The 16,428-nt window shown below is 36.9% G+C and overlaps 1 protein-coding gene and 1 non-coding gene across 4 annotated transcripts in view; one reads left to right on the top strand and one right to left on the bottom strand.

Moving 5' to 3' along the window:
- Positions 1–16,428, bottom strand: part of TUSC3 (tumor suppressor candidate 3) — a 76,953-nt gene that overhangs the window by 45,385 nt on the left and 15,140 nt on the right. For all 3 annotated transcript variants that reach the window (XM_051965382.1, XM_051965383.1, XM_051965380.1), the window contains exons 2-5: positions 8,462–8,631; positions 7,111–7,228; positions 5,858–5,998; positions 5,595–5,735 (exon numbers count right to left, since the gene is read on the bottom strand). In XM_051965382.1, coding sequence (XP_051821342.1) covers positions 5,595–5,735; positions 5,858–5,998; positions 7,111–7,228; positions 8,462–8,631 — 570 coding nt within the window. The remainder of the gene's footprint in view (positions 1–5,594; positions 5,736–5,857; positions 5,999–7,110; positions 7,229–8,461; positions 8,632–16,428) is intronic.
- On the top strand, positions 10,304–10,406 carry LOC127542207 (U6 spliceosomal RNA). The gene has a single exon (XR_007948592.1). It is a non-coding gene; the product is annotated as a U6 spliceosomal RNA (small nuclear RNA).

A 16,428-nucleotide genomic window follows, 5' to 3' on the forward strand; every position in this document is an offset into this window, starting at 1 on the left:
AAGAAGGCATAAAATTTTACTAAAACAAAACAAAAAAATAAATGCTTAAAAGCCAGAACTGAACAAGTGGAAGGTATAACTCCACAAGACAAGAACTCTGCAAACAACTGTTAGACAAAAAAAGAAAACCTTTTTCAAAGCCTGGAGGCGGTTTATTGGTCCTACCTGAACTCCCCTACACTGAGAAACCAAGCTTACAATTAGCAGGACAAAGACTGGCCAATAAGGCACTCTATGCAGAAAATTTCCAGGAAGCTTCTGTCCATGAAAAATATTTTAAACACAAAATAAGGTACAAGGATCACCTGGAGTCAGCCTATTTTTATCATCAGGAGCTATAAGGCCCACTTTTAAGTTATAAAACCAAAAATTATCTTTAGACAAATAAAGTATAATGACTTCTAATTCCTCTATTCATTCATAAGCATATCATTAAAAAGATACATCAAAGAGTCCCTCACCACCAACATCATGATAGAAATTACATAACAAAAGCATTAAAAATTCAGTCTTGAAATTCAATTTGCCTTGCTTCTCAAGGCTGACAAAAACAGGGGATTGTCTGAGACATACTTGTTTCTATCCAACCTTTCTAAAAAATAAGATACAGATATTTTTCAAGAATTACAATGGACCATAAAGCTATGGTATTGTTCACAGGAGACAACAAGGCCTAGAAAAACACAGAATGTGATATGCCATGGAAAACATACACAGATCTTGAAATATTTTTCTCCAATGGCATAAGGACTTATGTTTTGCTTTTATTTAACAGTTAAAATTTCCATCATTTCCTAAGTTCTTATCACACTAACAGTACTCTATTTTCTTACTCTGGCATATTCCTCTGGTATTTATCAAAGTTTTTATATATACATATATATATATATGTTAGACAGAAATGCACAAACATTCTAATTTTCAAATTATAATTCATCTAAGAGTTATTTAGATGCTGACTAAAAACCTAAGGCTATGAGAGTGGGAGTACAATTTCCCCAGAGTTTATAGTATAATACATGGTGAATAACTATCAATAAACACACTACTTCATATAACAGCCATGCATACTCAGACACAATCTGCCAAACTGATTTGGTTAGGCCACACAGAGTAAGAATTAGGGACAGGATATAAATTCAGATTCTCTGATTCCTACTTCTTCCTACTGCCTCCTACCACTCTTTTTTTTTTTTTTTTTTTTTTTTTTTAAATATATACTATCTCTGGGCTTTATGCCTCTAACATTTCAAGGAAGGAATTGTTGGGCACAAGACATAGTAAACCAGTTACATACTCAATACATACTCATCACGGAAGGACCCTGAAGTAGCCATCAATAGAGATAGCAGGACCGATGACTAGGCATGGCAAATACCAGAAGTGGTCACAAGTAAAAGGAAATGACCATAATAAACATGTAGGATGTGCAACTGAAACAACTCAGCCTTGAATGGTCTAAACAAGAAACTGATCATGAGAAGTGATTAAGAGTACAGAAATGACATCACCATGGGGTAACATTAAGATTTTTAACTATAAAAACCTATTGTCACAAATATGATCTATATATCACAGAAAGAACAAATAGTTGATTGACCTGTCAAGCAGAGAGAATAATAGCTTGCCTGTAAAATTTGTGTAACAGAGTAATGGAGTATTATGAGCCCTTGAAAAGTGGAGAGAAACTCTCCCCCCTTTCCTCCCAGATTCCCATTCTTTATTACCTCAAAAAAGAGCTACAAATTTTGTTGTACATTCTTGAGGATGTTTTACTTAGGATTTATCCTTCCTTTAATCTACCAATCCCCTAATTATCTCTCTCCCTTTCCCTCTTTTTTCCCTATTGAATGAAATATATTTCTGTACCCAACTCTGTGTGGGAGTAGGAGGAAATAGAAAGGGGGATTCTTGATTCTTTTGACCACTTAGATGAGAGTAAAATTAGAATGCTAGCTTCTCCCCATCCTCAACCCCCACTTCTATGTCCACCCGTATACTCTCATTATGTGAGATAATTTTCCCTAACCTTCCTTCCTCCCCCTCCCTTTTCTTCTCTTCTCTTTCCATTCTATTCTTTAGACCACCAGAACATAATAGAATCACTCTTAGGTCTTGTCTATTTGGATTCTATCAGCCTTGGTGACAACAAAATTAGAAAGAAACTTCTATCATCTCCCCATATTTGAACATAAGCAATTTATCCTTTTTTAGTCCTTTGTCATTGTTCATTTATGTTTACCCTTTAATGCTTCTTTTCATTCCTGTTTCTGAACTCCAAAGTTCCTTTGCAACAATGTGCTTTTCATCAGAATGCTTGGAAACCCTATATTTCATTAAAGGCCCATAGCATTATACTCTCAGTTTTGGTGGTTACATTAAGAGTCCCTCCACATAAAATTTCTGTGACTCAGATTATGACACACACATATACACACAAATGGTCATCCAATCTATCCCATGGGCAACTTTGTCCATCAGTAAATACATGTGGACTAGAAAGTAGATGGACAGATTAGGCACTTTTAATGACCCCAAGCTTTTCCCATAGACAAAAGGACATCTTTCCAATACCAACATTTTACTTTCTACAGTTGTATAATTGAAAGAATGAAAATGAACAACAACTAAGGGGTAAGAGAAAGATGCTAGAGGGAGTGTCAGTAAACTACTACATAGAATCAGTGAGAATCTCAAAAGAAAACAGGAGAAAAAGCTAGGAGGAAAATGTCTATTGGCATAAGGATGAGTAGGGATGAGAGGTGAAAGGCCAACCATTCTTTGGTATCATTATGTGGTCAATAGTTAAGTGTAGGAGGTCATCAGCATGCAGGTGAGCCTTGCAGCAAGCTTACAGAAAGACATTAAGAAGAGTCCCATGGGTTGAGGAGGCAGGGATCTAGGTGAACAAGATCACAGGTGCATCTGAGTATTTATTCTCCTGGGTAAATTATTTAGGTAAATCTCCTGGGTTTTCTAAACAAATCATCATAAAGCTCACTTTCAGAGAGAGAGAGAGAGACAGACAGAGAGCCTTTAAACTCTTATTTGACTAAGCTGATTCCTTTAGGTTTTTTTTTTTTCTTTTTTTGTTTTTCTTAAAATTGTCACAGCAGGTCTTACCAAAACAATTCAGTTAAGAATAGTGGAAAGTGGAGTTCACCCTCAAAGATTCTTATTATCTTCAATTAGACATTTTTAAAGTTAAATGACATTTTCCTAATCTTATACCACCTTTTGTTCTGGTTTCTGAGTGGATATTATATTTTTTCCAAACTTTTTCTTCTAATGCATCTGTTGAGATGCTAACAGTTTTGTTAAAAATGCAATTTATTTTCATTATTTTCCTAATACTAAGCTATGCTTACATTCTGTGTACAAATCCTAAATGAACCCAATATATATATTTTATAGATGAGGAAACTAAGATCTGCTAAAGCTCAAACAAACTATAACTAACTGATATTTGAGTCCAAGTATACCTGACTCTAATTCCAACAAACTTTTAAAAATACTATTATTTCTATTAATGAAATTACTCTTATACTGACCTGCATTTCTTTTTCTGGCATATCACTACCAAGTTTGGATATTAAGTCTTTATTTGACTATTTCCATGGTCCTGAAAACAATTTTTGTAATATTTGTGAATATCTGAATGAATTTATTTGTGACTACATATTATCCAGGTTGTCTTTTTCCCAAGGTATCTATGTTATTAATGACCAGTTTAATTATTCATTCTGAAAATTATTTGCATAGATTATATGATTCATATCTATTCAATTTAGGTATTTAATGTTTCTGTAAATATTCATCGACTTTTTTCAAGATTCTCATTCTCTTGGCATATAAATCTTTAACATGTCTCCATGATAAATATCTTTCCTCCCCACCCTATTTAAGCTTCATTTTGGGAGCTGTCTTCCCATATTAGATTGTAAACTCCTTGGCTGTATTATTTTTTCTATATTTATCTGCCCAGAATTTTGCAAAGTACTAAGGCACATGGTGGGCTCCTCAGAAGGGAAGGAAGGAGAGAGGGAAAGAGGAAGTAAGAAAGGGAGGGATGAAGAAAGGAAGGAAGGAAGGAAGTTTTTGTTTCTGTCACCTTGTCTCATTCTCATTTCTGAAGTTTTTTTAATTTAATTTTTTCTTCTGTTCTTTTTTTGAAAATTAAATTTGCTAGAGGCTTATCAATTATATTGTTCTCTTCCAAAGTACAGATTATTTTATTAAGTTATTTTTCCCCCTATATTGCTAATATTCCTTATTTAGGTGATTTGTGCTTCCTTTGGTATATGAATTTATGCATTTTTAATTTAATTGCAAACTTAATTCATAAATGACACTGAATCCACAGATTTCTAATTGCTGCTGAATATTTCCTCAGATTTCTTTAATTTGGGCTTTATATTTATATTAATCTTAAATTTTTTAAAAATCTTAATTTTGATGCATATTAGTTTCTAATGAACAAGTTATTGTTAGTCATAATTTATATCTATATCTTCAAAATCATATTCCTCTTATTTATTTTGTATTGAAGTATGATATACAAACAGAATGCTTAAAATCTCTGCCTTTTTGAGTTTCTATGTCCTTTATGGACATTTTTATGTGGATATGATTTTTGTGAACACATGTTTATTGAAATATAAATGTAGATATAGATGTCCAAATGTAGATATAAATGTCTCTTAATACAGCTACCAAATCGAAATATTTCAAAAGCCAAAGGATTTTCAAGACTGCTTATTTCAGAGAATCAAACTTATGACAAAATAACTTTTTATTATGGGGCACATTTTCCAGTAAAAGTAAGTTAAAATAGAAGCACTGTTTATTTTCAAAATTAAAACTATTTATTATTTTGCATTTATGAATGCCACAAAATGTATGTCAAAGTCTAAGAAAAACATGAACCATTTGGATATTACTGTGAGCAAACTGATTTAAAAGCAGAATCCAAACTGAGTTGTACCTCTGGGGGCTGCTGAATTACTAGGCTAGACCCAAGAACCCAAGATTATGGTCAGCAGAAGCACCAACCAGAAAGCAAGAAATGGGACCCCTGTGGTCAGGAAGTGCTGAATTCAAATCTGACCCTAGATACATCCTCACAGGATGGGCAAGCCATTTGTCTGGCTTCAGTTTCCTCAACTATAAAATGAGTATCATATACAGTCCCTATCTCACATGACTATTGCGAAGATCAAATGAAGTTAGATTTATAAAAAGCTCCCAACATAGTAATTGTATGCTTATTACATATAAATGCTTATTCCCTTCTTTCCCTTTCCTAAAGGGAAAGGCTTCATAAAGGTAGGTTCTAGGTTTTTTCAGCTATTTGCACAGCGCCATTACAGAAAGACATTAAGTAGCATAGAAGACCAGAAGCCCTATTGGGACAGGATTATGAGGGTGGATGTCCTAACAGGGAAGCCCTGCTTAAGGCTCTCCATGATCAGATTCTCCCTTAGGGAGGAGCTTAGTCCCTACTAGTCCTGACCTGCTGATGTGTACTGACGTGAGTGCACATGCGCACACACATACACACACACACACACACACACACACACACGTTCACTTACAAGGGAAGCCATGGCCCAGCCCGTCTTGTTATAAATGAACTCCAAGTTGTTTCTCCTCAAGTACAGCAGCCCTCCAACAAGAGAGATCAGCAGGGCCAAGGCAATGGTGCCCGAGTAATTGGGGGGGCGGAAAACGCGGATCTGAAAAGGAGAGGGACACAGAGCACTCATCAGTGGTCCATGAAAAGAGTTCCCAATGCACTGCCGATACCTTCCCTCCCCAGGAAGCTCTCTCCCCCACATCTACATCCCCAGAAACTTACATGAACATCTGTCCGGTCAGCAATCCACTTGGCGAGCTGCTCTGCAGCAAACCCAATTCTCTGTAGGTCAAAAGTGTCGGCACGTTTGGGTTTCCCCTTTGGAGGGAAATGCATGAAAGTCGGTGCTGAGTTCATGTTGAGCTGCAAAAGAGGGAAGCCGTATCAGCAGACATCAAGCCTCTCAGCCTGGCTACAGCTTATCAACCCAAGGGAGGGAACCATTAGGGCCCTGCTGGGGGAGGACTCAGGAAGAAGGTGCTTCATTTACTAAAGTCACCATTATCCCTAAGCTCTGTCTTTGCTGATGAGCAGCAGCATTGTGGCCCAGTGACTGCCTTTGTATGTACCCAAAAAATTCAGCCTAGTACCTGCAACTGACTTGAATAGTTATGGCCAACTTAATAGAGCTGAAAGGGTCCCTCATTGCAGGTACGTTCTGTGAAGTGCCACCCCTTGGGATATGAAACACAAAGACTTCGAAACTAGCATTAAACTGTGGCACACAACGCAAAACTAATGAATTAAATCGTATGGCCAACAGCTGGAAAACTCTGATCAAAAAACTGGGCTTTAAAGGCAATCACACACCTGTTTGGGAGACAGGTCAGTGCCTGGACAATGAGAATAAAAAGATCCAAAAAGCACAGTCTCAGCCTATAGCTGACCAGGACAGTCTGGAAAGAAAAAAGCCAAGAAATCTAAGGGCTCAGGAGGCAGGAGGAGGACATCAGGCTGTGATAAGAATGAAGCTGGGTCCCTGAAGATTCTCTCAGACCCCAATTCTGTCTCATTCTAATCCTCCTACACTGGTTGCCACTCAAAGCAAGACTGTCCTCCCCTCAGTGTTACCCTGGAAGGTTCTGGGAATACAAAGGCGGGGCCAGGTGGGTACTGACTAGGGCATCATGTCACAACTGTTAAAATGCCCACACCTGGGAATAGACGGGACCGGGTTTCCACACAAAATAAATGCAACAGGGAACATCTACTTTAAATTGAATATCAAAGCCAAAGGCAGATGCTTCTTGCATCACCTGCGGTCTGAAGGGTGGATAAACTGTGAGGGTGGATAAACTTCAAGTCACTCCAATGTCACAGTCAAAGGCTACAATAACAGGTCCTATACCATTGGCAGCCATGCATGTCACAAGAAACAAAATGCTCACTTGAGTTGCTTGCATCACAAGGGAACTGTTCCCATTTGGGGACTCAGTGGATTAGACACCATGGAAAAAGTAACTAGGTGCAGGTACCTGCTGGAAAACATCTGCACCCTCATCATAGTCCACAACACTAAAGAAGAGCTTGTTGGAGAAGACCGAGGAGTAGCGCCAGGAGTTGGCCAGCACCTGGTACTCTTCATTGGCCTGCCTGTGGGAAACAAGGCACTGATGTGAGAACAGGGCACCATGACATCTAGTGGGGCTCGAGGACAAAGGGGAGTCCCTTTTTTCCAAGGAGGAATCTGCAGCCAACTCCTAGAGAAAAGTGGCTCATCACTGACACCTTCCCACAAATATCCTGTTAGTCCCAGGAGACATGGATTTCCTCATGGAGAATCCACCAACTAGAACCTTCTATTACAATTAAAGATGCCTGCACAGAAAGGCATACCTTATGCTTATGGATCTGAATACTACAACAAAATGCTCCGTTTTTTATAAAACTGAATTAAACTCTCCCAACTATTTACCTTAAGCTGTTGTTCCTAGTGCAAAAAATCAGAAAGCTCACTTTTACGCAATTCTCTTCTATAAAATATATCTTCCATATACCATCTAGGACAGGGGTCCTCAAACTTTTTAAATAGGGGGCCAGTTCACTGTCCCTCAGACTGTTGGAGGGCTGGACTATAGTAAAAACAAAAACTTTGTTTTGTGGGCCTTTAAATAAAGAAACTTCATAGCCCTGGGTGAGAGGGATAAACGTTCTCAGCTGCCGCATCTGCCCCGCAGGCCATAGTTTGAGGACCCCTGATCTAGGATGTCCTCCCTTTTAAAACTGACAGGCTAAAGTAACTGTCTGGTGTCCTTCTATGCATGGCCACAATTTAGCCAAGGAGATCTGAGAGTCCTGATCCACAAATATTATTATACCCAGGTAGATAAACTTTTATTTCAGTGGATACCCATTGCAAATTGCTAAAAACCAAACGTTTTTTTCCCTCTTAAAGTGGATAAGTTACACTTTAAAATGTTAACTTCAGGGATCTAATTTGTCTCCTGCCAGGAATATCTGAATAGAAGACAAGCATGAGTGAAGCAGCTTTGCTTGAACAATTCCAACACTCATATTGGTAGTTCAGACAGGTAACATCAATGTAATATAAATCACAGTAAGCATACTACAGCTTTTTAAGCCATGGAGCTATTTCATTTTTATCTGATGCATACCATAACTTACTGTCTGACTCTCGACAAATATTTAATTTAATGAAATCATAACAGTTATCTACTGAATTCAAGAGAGATGCATGTATTTCCCATGGAAGTGATTTCAGAACATTCCACCTTCTTTCCCAAGAGTGTCTCCATTTAAGAATTTTGATCAAGAATAAGCAGTCTTCAAAGAAAATGAAAAATGGATGACCTCGGAAAATATTACCTGCACACGGAGCACTGCCTCTGTGGCTGCAGGGCTGTGAACATCACTACGACTGAGTAGTTTCGGGGAGGCGCCTTCACAAACCTCCGGAACTTGTCCCCATTCATTCTGATAACTGAGCGCCTCACACTCCAATCCATCAGCTGCTCCACTTTTTCAGCCAAGAGGTTCTGAAATTAAATGCAGGGATTTGACTCTAAGAAATGTCATAACACAATTAGCCCCCTCGCACCAGGTCTCAGGCTCAGCCAAACCATCCTCCAGCTGCCAGTGAGATTTCTGATGCTCAGGGCAGACTATATCATTCCATTCCCCAAAACAAAATACTCACTGTTCTATCATGTTAAAAGCACTCGGCCTTCTCCCTCTGGCCTCCTTTTCCAAAGTTTAGAGCCCATCACTCTCTTTCAAGCTAACCTGGCTAACACACTGTTCTCACAGCCCATGTGACATCTCCAATCACCAGGCCTTTGCCCAGGAGGTTGACCCTCTCCAAGTCTATAATATTCCTTCTCAGAAGTCCTCATATCCATCAAAGTTCAGCATAATGCTCCCTGCTTCAAAAGGCCTTTGTCTACCCTCACAAAGACAGCGCTCCTGTTCCCAACTCCCAAAGTGATTGCATTCTCAAATCACTAGGTCACCACACTGTGTTAATTGATTTATGTGTGAGCTGGAAGCTGCTGGAGAGCAAGTGCTATTTTGACCTTTCTCTGCATCCCTAGAACTAACCAGCACAATGCTTGGCACAAGGTGATTTCTTAATAAACATCTGTTGATTGACTGACTGATAACAGACCCAAAAGGAGCTCAAGCAAAGAAGGTTTTAGCCATAGCGATCCTGGAGGAACATCTTTTAAGTCATACTCCCCACCTCAATTGTTACACCCAATAGCTCAATCCCAAATCACTTAAGTATTCAAGGAGAAATTGTGTTCTTATTCTTATAGAATTCTCATTGCAGTCAACTTGTCCTGGACCTTAATAGTTCTACACGTGGTGTATTCCACACAATCAAATCTTTGTTAATAGCAACATAATTCAAATATTTAGATTTTTCTATCAAATCGGGGGAATTTTAATCACTTTGAAGTCAAGATCATATTTGCTTTTTTGACAAATAATGATGGAAGAACTCCAGAAAGAGCAAGAAGACAAGCTTTACCACATGCTTTCAGTGAATGACCTGAATGCCAAAATCAGAAACCAGGTCAGCTTCCAAGAGGGCCATCATGATGCTTGTGCAATCAGCATCGATCCAACATGAATGTTCACTCATTCTGGTAAATTACATCCAATTAAATACAGAATGGTGTTCTTGGCCAACAAAGCATGTACTCAGAACTCAAAAGGTTTCTCACTATTTGGAGGGTCTATAACATACAAAAAAAAAATCATTCATATAACAGTATTGTAAAAATTATATTGGTAACAATAATGTAGCAATCTTTCAAAATTTAAAAAAAAATCTAAAGAATAATCTGAATAATGTTTACACTAACTTGTTCCCATATATAATTTCAGCATCTACCATAATATATTTAGATGCTGAAATTATATATACTTTGCAACTTACATGTCAAGAAATATTTGAAGGAAGGAGAGAAAGGGAAGGACTCACACATAAGTAAAATAAAACATAACAGAAAACTCTCAAATTATAGCCATAAAGCTACATTCTACTTTCAGTAAGTTAGTCATCCAGTCAACAAGCAATTATTAAGCACCTGCTATGGGCCAGACACTTAAGTGCTGGGGATGCAAACACTGTCCCCTCATGGAGCACACAGTCTCCTGTGGGAAATGTGTAAATAACTAGGCACGAATGACATAAATGAATAAGTGTTCCCTTCAGCAACATATCTATTAAAATAGGAAAGATAAAGAGATTACTATGGCCCTGAGAAAGGATGACATGTAAGTTCTTAAAGTATTCCATATTTTCCTTTACCATAAAATAAGAATGTTATGGAAATGAATAGAGAATGATAATGAAAAATCGCTGAAGAAAACTGAATGGGAACAGAAAAAAGTATACTTATTCTCAGACATGGATGCCACTTTCACAAAACTTACCTGAATATTAGGGCATAAAAGTCTCACAAACAAATGCAAAAAAGGCAGAAATATTAAATGCATCTTTTTCTCACCATAATGCAATAAAAATATTAAAAATTATATTCAGTGAAGTCTTTCAAGTATAGATAAAAAATTAAGTGGAAGCAATACTGTGGTTTGTATTGGGAAGGGTTCTTTGCACTTCAAGCACTTTGCACAGTGCCTGGCATGACCTATTGAATAAAATGGAATAGATCTGTGGCTATTCTTAGAACAATCTATTCTTATCAACAAGTTTAGGACACTGCTCCAAAATGTACTCTTTCTCCAATTATACCCAATTTTACCCAGTGATGATGTATTCTATAGTCCAACACAAGACTAATATAGTTGGCATACAAATGACACTGATTACTTCAGCCTTATTCTTTTCATTTATTATTATTATCTAAAATTACTGCCTCTCTGAGGATACCTTATCTGTCATTTTGATACAGTGGATGAGGCTAGGACTCCAGAATAGTCTGGGAACCAGCCTCAGTATAGAGATTTATAAGTCCATCTCCCAAAGCTCAGCAGACTGGAAATGGATGCCAGGAAAGAAAGACCCATACAGTTGGAAACTCTTAGTCCTGCAAGGATGAAAGGATGAGATTCAAGGAAGAATCCTTGTTTGTACTCAGCTTCTCTCATTATTGAACAAATACATTTTACCAGAAATCAATGGGGAGAGGCTATTTCCTTAGGAGCCTGTGCCAGGATTCATCCTGCTACTTCAGTTTTTCACTCCAAGGGTTTTAGCCAAAGCACTCACCTTAGAGTGCCATGGCTCTTCCAATTTAGTTCTATGCTGTGTCTGCAGATTTTTTTGAATAAATAAAAGCAAACACATAAGTAAAGAAAAAAACTGAGAGACTCAAAAGACTGGTGTTACCTTTCTACAAGATTTCAAACCAAGGATATCTCAGCAATTTCATGAGCCAGTTTCCAATTATTTAGAAACCAAGTGCTTGGCATTTAGTTCTAAATTCAACCTTCCCAAGCAGCACAGGAAAAGTGGAGAGAAGTATGTGCAGAACTTGCAAATAATTCAGTTTTATAAATAAAGTCTTTGTGAAATAAATTCTTGAGAAAATGAAGATCACAGACCTGGTACTTTCGAAAGCCAATTGGTGATGCTGATGAATGAAGGTGGAAGAAGTCACGTAATTGGGCAAACTACCAATTTATGTCACCATAATCCTCACTTGGGCATTCTGGAATTGAGGTTCATGCAGGCTCCCCAGAAAATCTGCTGCCAACATCCCACAACTCCTCTTCTGATCTCACCACTGGCACTGCCAAACCTGACTGATGGTCTTTCTCAGGCCTCATCTATGGACCCCCTAGCCATGCCTGGAACCACTAAGCACTAGATGCTGCTTGAGTTTTTCCTGGCACTGATCTCTTAGTTTCCTCCTTTCTCTCATTGATCCTTCTCAATCCAAGGGTGAAACCTGCTCAAAGGCCATACACAGCAAGGGCATGAAGCAGGACTCAAAGGAAGCACTCCTGGCCTCTGCAGCAGTAAACCACTGTTTCCTGCCCACAACTTATTTGACTTCAAAAAAGCTTTTCTGATTCTACAAGCATTCTGTCAGGAACAGCCACCACAGAACAATTACCTGGGGAAAATGGTTTCATTTTTGAAGCAAAGAACTGGAAACTGTGTTAATTAAAATAACAGTCATCTGAAATCTCATTAGGATAAATGAACCAAATATGGCATGAGTCTGAAAGTTGCAAAGTTGGAAAACAAGAAGAAAAAGGCTTACTATCTCTGCACACACTTACTGGCACCTTCTTTTCATTTCTGTCCTCTGCTTGAGGAAGGTAGAGTTCTGTTACAGTCTCTAAGCCATCAAATTCCTCTCCAGCTCTCCCCAAGTGACCAGCACCATACCTTGTTCTACCTCACTTTGTGACAAAGAAAGCTTTTGCACCCAATAGTCATGAGTTCATTGTTTGCTGTGTGTAGCTGCTGGCTCACACCCACCAGGCCTCTCACACCAGTCCTTTGATTAAGGTGTTCTTTAATTCTTTGGTGGGGGTAGTGGCTGTGTGCCACCACCAAAGGAACCTTAGATTCCCTCATTCCAAGGAGATCTTCACAGAAATGCCAGTTTCCACTCTTCTCCTCTTTAATGATAGACACAGCTAGTTATTCATTTGTAGCATCTGAGGGAGAGATAGAGGGCTAGCAGGCTAGATTGATGGATGCATATTTATATGCACATATGGACTGAATATACATTCCCATCTAAATTAATGTCACTGCATAGATAAGAGCCATTTCATCCACTTGGATTTTCTCATATGAATAATTAAATCAAACCTTTTTGAGTAGATATAAATAATCATCCAGGATGTTCTACAGTGCCTGAGCTTTAAGACCATCAGCATGTCAACTGCAAAGAGGTGCATCTGAATGACTACACCATCTATAGGAAATCTCTTTTCACCTTGGAATGCTCTCTGGAATTCCTCCATCACCATGGTAAATATTTGTGGCAAACAAACATCTCCCCAGTTTAAACCTTGATTGATATAAATAATCAAAGCAACATCCTTAGTCAGAATGTTCACTATTCCCCAAAGTCACTTCAAAACTCTCCTTTTATGTTTTCATTTTTTTTTCCTTTGATCTCTTTGGGATATAAAACTTCTAGTAGTATTACTGCATCAAAAGATATGCACAATGTTATAGCTTTTTGGATACAGTTTCAAATTGCTCTCCAAAGTGGCTGGATCAATTCACAACTCCCAAATTTTTTAAGGTACCTATTTTCCGTCAGTCCCTCCAGCATTTATCATTTCAGATAGACATAAGACAAAACCTCATAGCTGTTTTTAATTTGCATTTCTTTAATCAATAGTGATTTAGGGCATTTTTCCCATGACTTTAGATAGCTTTTATTTCTTTTTTTCTGAAAATTGCATTCATATCCTTTGATCATCAATCAATTAGTAAATGTCTCTTTTATATATTTGAGAAATAAGAACTTTGTCAAAGAAATATACTATCCATTTTTTGGATATCATTTTCTATGGTACTTTTGACAAAACGTAGTTTCCCTGATTATTTCTTTTAATTGGGTTTATTTTGTTTTTACTTTATCTGACATCATGTTTACTATCCTGTAATTGTTTCTTTTTACTTGGTTTCAGAACAAAAAAAAAAAAAGGCAAAATCTATCTAAGTTGATACAAAGTAAAGTGAAAAGAATTGGGAAATCACTATGCACAGTAACAACAATATTGTAATGATCAACAATGAAAAGCAAAACAGATTCTGCTCCAGTCTCTTATTTTAACTCTGTCTCTTTTTGTTTCAAGTGTATCTCTTGTAAGCAACATATTTTTGGATTCTGTTTTCTCATTATGCTATTTCCTTCCATTTTATGGATAAGTTTGTACCATTCACATTCAGCTATGATTACTATTTTTACTTGTCTTTATTCTATCTTCCCTCAAAAGTCCATTTTGTTTCTGACTACTTACTCCTCTTAATTCCTCCCTTTTATTACTGCCCCCACCCACATTTCTTATGTTTCCCCCTATTTCTCTATTGGGTAAGATATTTTCTTTTTTGTTTGTCTCAAGGATAGATTTTTATTTAAAATACCAAGGTAATAGTTTTTATTCAAAACAGTTGTATCAAATGTTCACTGTATATAGAACAGTGGGGATAGAGGGTGGGGGGGGAGGAGGGAGACACAAAAAAGATCCTCATATTTTACAATCTATTTGAGACATAACTGAAAATTTTTTTGTTTGTTTGTTTTTAAGACAAATAACACTTTATATGATGCATTTATCTGCTACAGAATCCAATTCCAAGATTTCAACATGAAGTGGCCTTGGGTACAAGATAAGATTTCTATACCCTATTGAAAAAAGAAAGAGGGGGAGATAGAGAGAGAGAGAGAGAGAGAGAGAGAGAGAGAGAGAGAGAGAGAGAGAGAGAGAGAGAGAGAGAGAGAGAGAGAGAGAGAGAGAGATTGTCGTGTATGCATGTATATGTAATGTATATACATAAAAGCAAAGTACGGCTCAAGCATTGACTGTCATGTCTCTCATTTCCTCCTCCAGTACAAAAGACATTTGAAAAATTTCCCCTTTCTACCTCTCTCTTCCCTTCTCCCAGTGCCTTCCTTTTTCATTCCTTAATTAAAAAAAAAAATATCCCATCATAATCAATTAATACCAGTGTCCTCTATGTAGCCTCCTTTAGCCTTTATAATAATAAAGTTCAGAGTTCTGTCATCTTCTTATATAGGAATGTTAATGGTTTAATTTTATTGAATCTCATAATTTATTCATAGTCACCTTTTTATGCTTCTTGTACATCTCATTTTTGAATGTCACATTTTTTGTTCAGCCCTGGTCTTTTCATCAGAAGTGCTTGAAAGTCCTCTATTTTACTACATAGTCATTTATTCCCAAGAATTATACTCAATTTTGCTGAACAGATTATTCTTGGTTGTAATCCTAGCTCCTTTGCCTTCTGTATACCATATTCCAAACCTCTACTCCTTTAATGTAGAAATCACTAAATCCTGTGTGATTCTGACCATGGTTCCATAATATTTGCAGTTTCTAGCTGCCTGAAATATTTTCTCTCAAACTTGACCTGTGAGCTCTTGAATTTGACTATAATATTTCTGAGAGTTTTCATATTCTCTTTCAGGAGGTGATCTGAGCATTCCTTCCAATTCTACTATTTTACTAGGTCTTTTAAGTCTTTTAAGGTCTTTTAAGATATTGACACAGCTATGTTTGATAATTTCTTGAACTATGATTTTAGGCTCTTTCTTTGATCATGGATTTCAGGTAGTCCAATAATTCTCAAACTATCTCTCCTTGAGATCTATTTTCCAGGTCAGTTGTTTTTCCATAGTTCACATTTTGTTTTGTTCTGTTTTTCATTCTTTTGACTTTATTGTTTCTTCATGTCACATTAGCTTCCATTTGCCCAATTCTATTTTTAAGCAATTATTTTCTTCAGTGAGCTTTTGTATTTCTTCCCATCTAGCTGTTTTTTTAAAATTAATTTAAAACAAATGCAAAATAGAAAAAGGAAAGAGGAAAAAAAATCTGCCATATGCATAGCAAACTGTAACAGAATCCAAAATATAAAATAATACATTTCCATTTTCAAAAAGTCTTTATAATAAATGTGTTCAGAGAAGTTCATCTTTGTTCCTTGTAGGTTTTCTTTCATTCTCTATGTACTTTTTATTTTATTCTTTTTCCCCTTCCCTTTCCCTCTCCCCAGAAGGCTACAATTAAGAGTGGATACATTTATATATAAATATAAATACATAATAACCAAATGTACACATACATGCATATCTATAATCATACACATATACATTCATATACATCTGTGTAAGACCATCCTAGCTTGTTTGTCCTCTTGCTTCTCTGAAGGTGGATAACTTTTTCCTTCATAAATCCAAATCTTTCCATATTTTTCTAAATCCACCAACTTATTTCCTATACCACAGCAATATTCCAAGTTTATACTGTGTAGTGATTTAAAAGTCTAAAACCATACTGATTAATATGGTTGACATAATGTAGTTTCCTTTGTTGATTAAATCTATTTTAGCTTTATGAGATCATTACTACTCCTGCTTTTTTTTTAATCTAATAAATTTTACTCCTGATTTTCATTATGTTTGTGAGTTTATCTCATTTCCTACCCCTGCTGACTCCTCTGCTTTATTTCTACCCACTACTTTACCCTTCTATTACTTACCCCTACCTTCTATCCCAAGGATCTCTCTCTTCCTTTCCACTTGTCTTGTTTCTATCTTAATTTGGAAGACTTTTATAACTTTCCAAATGTATACATATATATATAT

The sequence above is a fragment of the Antechinus flavipes genome, chromosome 6 (assembly GCF_016432865.1).
Source record: "Antechinus flavipes isolate AdamAnt ecotype Samford, QLD, Australia chromosome 6, AdamAnt_v2, whole genome shotgun sequence".
Taxonomy (NCBI): Eukaryota; Metazoa; Chordata; class Mammalia; order Dasyuromorphia; family Dasyuridae; genus Antechinus; species Antechinus flavipes.